The following is a 3,700-nucleotide window of genomic DNA, read 5'->3' on the forward strand; positions in this document are numbered from 1 at the left end:
CCTTCTGAGCGTCATCGCTGGAGCGCAGCAAACCTGGCGGGATGGGACAGGGCATCCCCTGGGTACCGTCGGGCAAGGATGTGGGCCAGACTGGGAGGAGGGCACCCCCAGACGGCCTGATGAGCGGTGGGTGAGTCAGAACCCACCTACAGAACAAGTCCTGGGGGCGTCAAAAGGCCTCACATGAAGGTCCAGAAGTCCCGGGCACTGGGCCGCGGCTGGGCCGTGCTGCTGGACCCGCTGAAGATAGATGCCTTCTGCTGGAAGGTGGCCACGGTGAAGCTGCGTCCTGGGCCCCCTTGGGGCTCCTGGGCCCTCGAGTCACAGCTGAAGTAACAGAGGACGCAGGCGATGGCCACCGTGATCACCAGCAGCACCGCTACCACGCCGATCACCGCTGTCTCCATGGCTCCTGCGCCACGTGGCCGCGGACCCGCGGGGCGCAATGGGGTGCCCTAGCTCCCCATCTGGAACGGGGGGGAGGGGTTCTCCGTAGGGCCAGGGAGGGCCCTGCGCTGCCCCTGCGGCCTCCTAAGCCCTGAGGCCCCCAGCTCGACGCGCCCTTCTGCCGCACTGGGCGCTACTGCAGTGTCCGCGCGCCCCGGGACAGCAGCAGCAGCTTCCGCAAGACAGACGCACCAGTCCTGGACAAAGGCGCTCCGGACTTCCCGATCCCAGGGCCTGGAAGGAGGGGGCCAGAGAACTGGGCTCAGAGGGAGCCTTGCCAACCCGGCCCTCTGCTGACGCGGACGCCCAGTTTCAAGAGGATTCCTCTCTCCTCTCTCCTCCTCCTCCTGCTGCTGGGTTTCAGGATGAGATGAGGCTCAAGGACCTTGGGGCTGGTCCTTGAATCTGCAGCTTCCGGAGCAGGACCCAGGCAGAGAGGGAGGTGGACAGGAGGGCGGGGCCACTGAGGGTCAGGAAGGAGGGGAGGGGCGTGTCCCTTTGACCTCCTTTTCTGCGTGGAGGTGGAGAGCTGCTGTGTCCTAACGCAGAGGAGGGCTCAGGGTAACCGCCTCTGCAGGCGCGGGGCCTTGAAGCTGCAGAGAAGCCCTTGCCCCATCCTGGCCTTCGCACCCCACCTCACCAGCTTGCTCCTGCCCTCTCTTGCCTGCCTCTCCCCCAGCCGCACACACTCACCCGGCTCTGGCTGTGTGTGGAGGGGGGGCCCGGTGGAGGGGGGGCCCGGTGGAGGGTGGGGGTGGGGTTCCCAAGGATGAGCTGCTGTAGGCGCTTGTGATTGCTGACTGGGAACCTTCCTGCGATTGTGAGAGAAGGCCTGGCACAGGGGTGGGGGGCTGCCCAGTACCCCCACCCCGCCCCCACCACGCTGGACCTCTCCCAGCCATTCCGCCCTGCAAGACTCTGCACTTCACCATCCTCTGGAACCGGCGCAGCCATCCCTTCTGGGTTTCCTGTCTGGTCCCTGCGATTTGGAGGCCTCCACCCAGGCCTCCCCATCTGTCCCCAGGGCAGACCTCAGTTGGGGTTGTGATGGGGACACAGAGGAGAGAGTGAGGACAGACACAGCCCCTGCTCTGTGGGGCTGTCCTGGGCGCACCCCGGTGATCCAGAACTGGATATCCACCACCTTGGACATTGAGGCACAGCCCATGGTTAAAGGCTTAGCCTTTTAGCTCAGTGCCCAGAACCAAGTTCATGGCTCTGCTAATGACAGAGAGAGAGAGAGAGAGAGAGAGAGAGAGAGAGAGAGAGAGGAGAGAGAAAGAGAGAGAGAGAGAGAGAGAGAGAGAGAGAGAGAGAGAGAGAGAGAGAGAGAGAGTGACAGCAGCGAGGAAGAAGAGAGCCAACCTTTGACTGTGATCAGACATATCTGTCCCAGGGATCTTCTTATGGTCACTGCCATCCTGAATCCTGTGATGGAACCAGCCCAGGGAAACGAGGGCAGCCGGCACTTCTAGACAAGAGCACTTGTCCTTGCCTTACCGCCCCCTCTTTATGCCGAACCCTTACTTATTCCTGTTGGCAGATCAGATGGAACATGCTGCTGTGAGCCAGCCCACATGCTTCCCTGCCCTCTGTAGAAACCTCTTGTGACCATGCGGGCAAGATGGGTACTTTGAAGACCTGAGTCCGACATATCCCAACCTGCCCTCTTAGTGGCCAATAAGTCTCTTTCTTGACCGTGGGAACGTGAGATTCAACAGTTAAAAGGACACTGCCCCTGCCCACGACCCCAGATGCCATAATGGTTCTGAAGAGACTGAAAAAAGACCATGGCCTAAGGTTCCACTGACATCAACAGCCAAGTGGGAGTAGCTGGCCCAGGGCACAGTCAGGGGAGGCATCAGAGATAAAGGGGCTGACAGAGACCACTGGCCAGTGGGTTACCGACCTCCCTCCATGCAGCGTCCACCTCTCAGGCCCCCACCACACACACACACACACACACACACACACACACACACACACACTGCACAGATGGTGTATAGACATGGGCTCCCTCAATGAGTCCCAGGAAGCCCAAGATCATCTGGGCTAATCCTTGTAAGACCCCACCGCTATGCTTGGGAAACCCCAGGCCCCAAACAGCCAACAGTGCTTAACTTCAATTGCATTTACTTTTCCATTGAGATGAGGGGCTGAGGATCCTCCCTGAGCCTCTGGGAGATGGTCTGGATCTGTGCTGGGGGTACAGGGAGGGGAGGGAACCACCGCCCCCCTGGAGGGAGTGCTCAGATCTCTGAGAACAGGAGCGCTTGAGTCCTGTCTGGCCTCAGGGAGAGAGGGAGAGTGTGGTCAGTGCCTGCTGAAGCCAGGCAAGGAGACGAGGGGAAGAGGGGGCTTGCAATGTGGATCCAAAAGGTCATTGTGTCTTTTGTGCAAGCCAAACTAGTCCAAAGGCCTGTAGGCTGGAAACCTGTTTTGATGCAGAAATGAGGCTGCCAGCACCAACTGAACCTCCTCACGAGAACAAAAGCTCCTGCAGACAAATGGCTGTGAACATACAAAGGAAGACCACCAAAGGTCCCAGTCTCTTCCCCGGGATGATGCTGTTCCTTAAGGACATGGAAAGTGTCAAGTGGGGCCATTGGGAAAAGACTATCATTGCAAAGTCAGGGAGTGCCTCCCGAAGCTTGGGGATGTGTTTACTCCTCAACTTGAAATGTGCATTCTGCTCTCTCCCATCTGGCTCCTTCTGCGCGTGTTGTTCTTTCTCTCCCCCCATTGTCTTACTCGTTGTCCCCAAGATGTCTTACTTCGCTACACATCTCCTTCCTAAAATTCTTATTGCTGTTGTTGTTGTTGTTGTTGTTTGGACTGCATCCTGCAGTGCTCAGGGCTTCCTCCTAGCTCTGCTCTTAGGGATCACTCTGGGCTGACTCGGGAGACCTTACGGGGTGCTGGGGATCAAACCTGGTCTGACCACATGCAAGGCAGGTGCCCTGTGGGCTGTATAATCTCTTTGGCCCCTAAGTTCTGAATTCTTTTCTAGGAGGAATGAATGACGAACCTGAGACCCTAGATTGAGGTCATGTCTAATTCTCCTTTCCAGACCCTGAACCTTAACCGTCAGTCCAGCCTGAGGTCACGGCTTCCTGTAGAAAGGGAAATGGGAGGGCAAGTTCACAAACTGTGGAATCAAGTGGAACTCAGATGCAATCCAACGTCTGTAATGGGGCTGGGGCAGGGGGGTGTCACGAGTATCCATGTTCATGTCATGTGCATGCTTGTGGCT

General features: G+C 58.3%; 1 protein-coding gene across 1 annotated transcript in view; it reads right to left on the reverse strand.

The window, feature by feature from the left end:
- SPAAR (small regulatory polypeptide of amino acid response) overlaps nucleotides 1–860 on the reverse strand; it is a 1,366-nt gene extending 506 nt beyond the window's left edge. The window contains exon 1 of the mRNA XM_055123055.1: nucleotides 1–860. This exon is cut by the window's left edge and continues 506 nt beyond it. Coding sequence (XP_054979030.1) covers nucleotides 180–407 — 228 coding nt within the window. The 5' untranslated portion in view covers nucleotides 408–860 and the 3' untranslated portion in view covers nucleotides 1–179.
- Nucleotides 861–3,700: the final 2,840 nt, after the last annotated feature.

Source organism: Sorex araneus, chromosome 1 (genome assembly GCF_027595985.1).
Source record: "Sorex araneus isolate mSorAra2 chromosome 1, mSorAra2.pri, whole genome shotgun sequence".
In the NCBI taxonomy this organism is placed as follows: domain Eukaryota; kingdom Metazoa; phylum Chordata; class Mammalia; order Eulipotyphla; family Soricidae; genus Sorex; species Sorex araneus.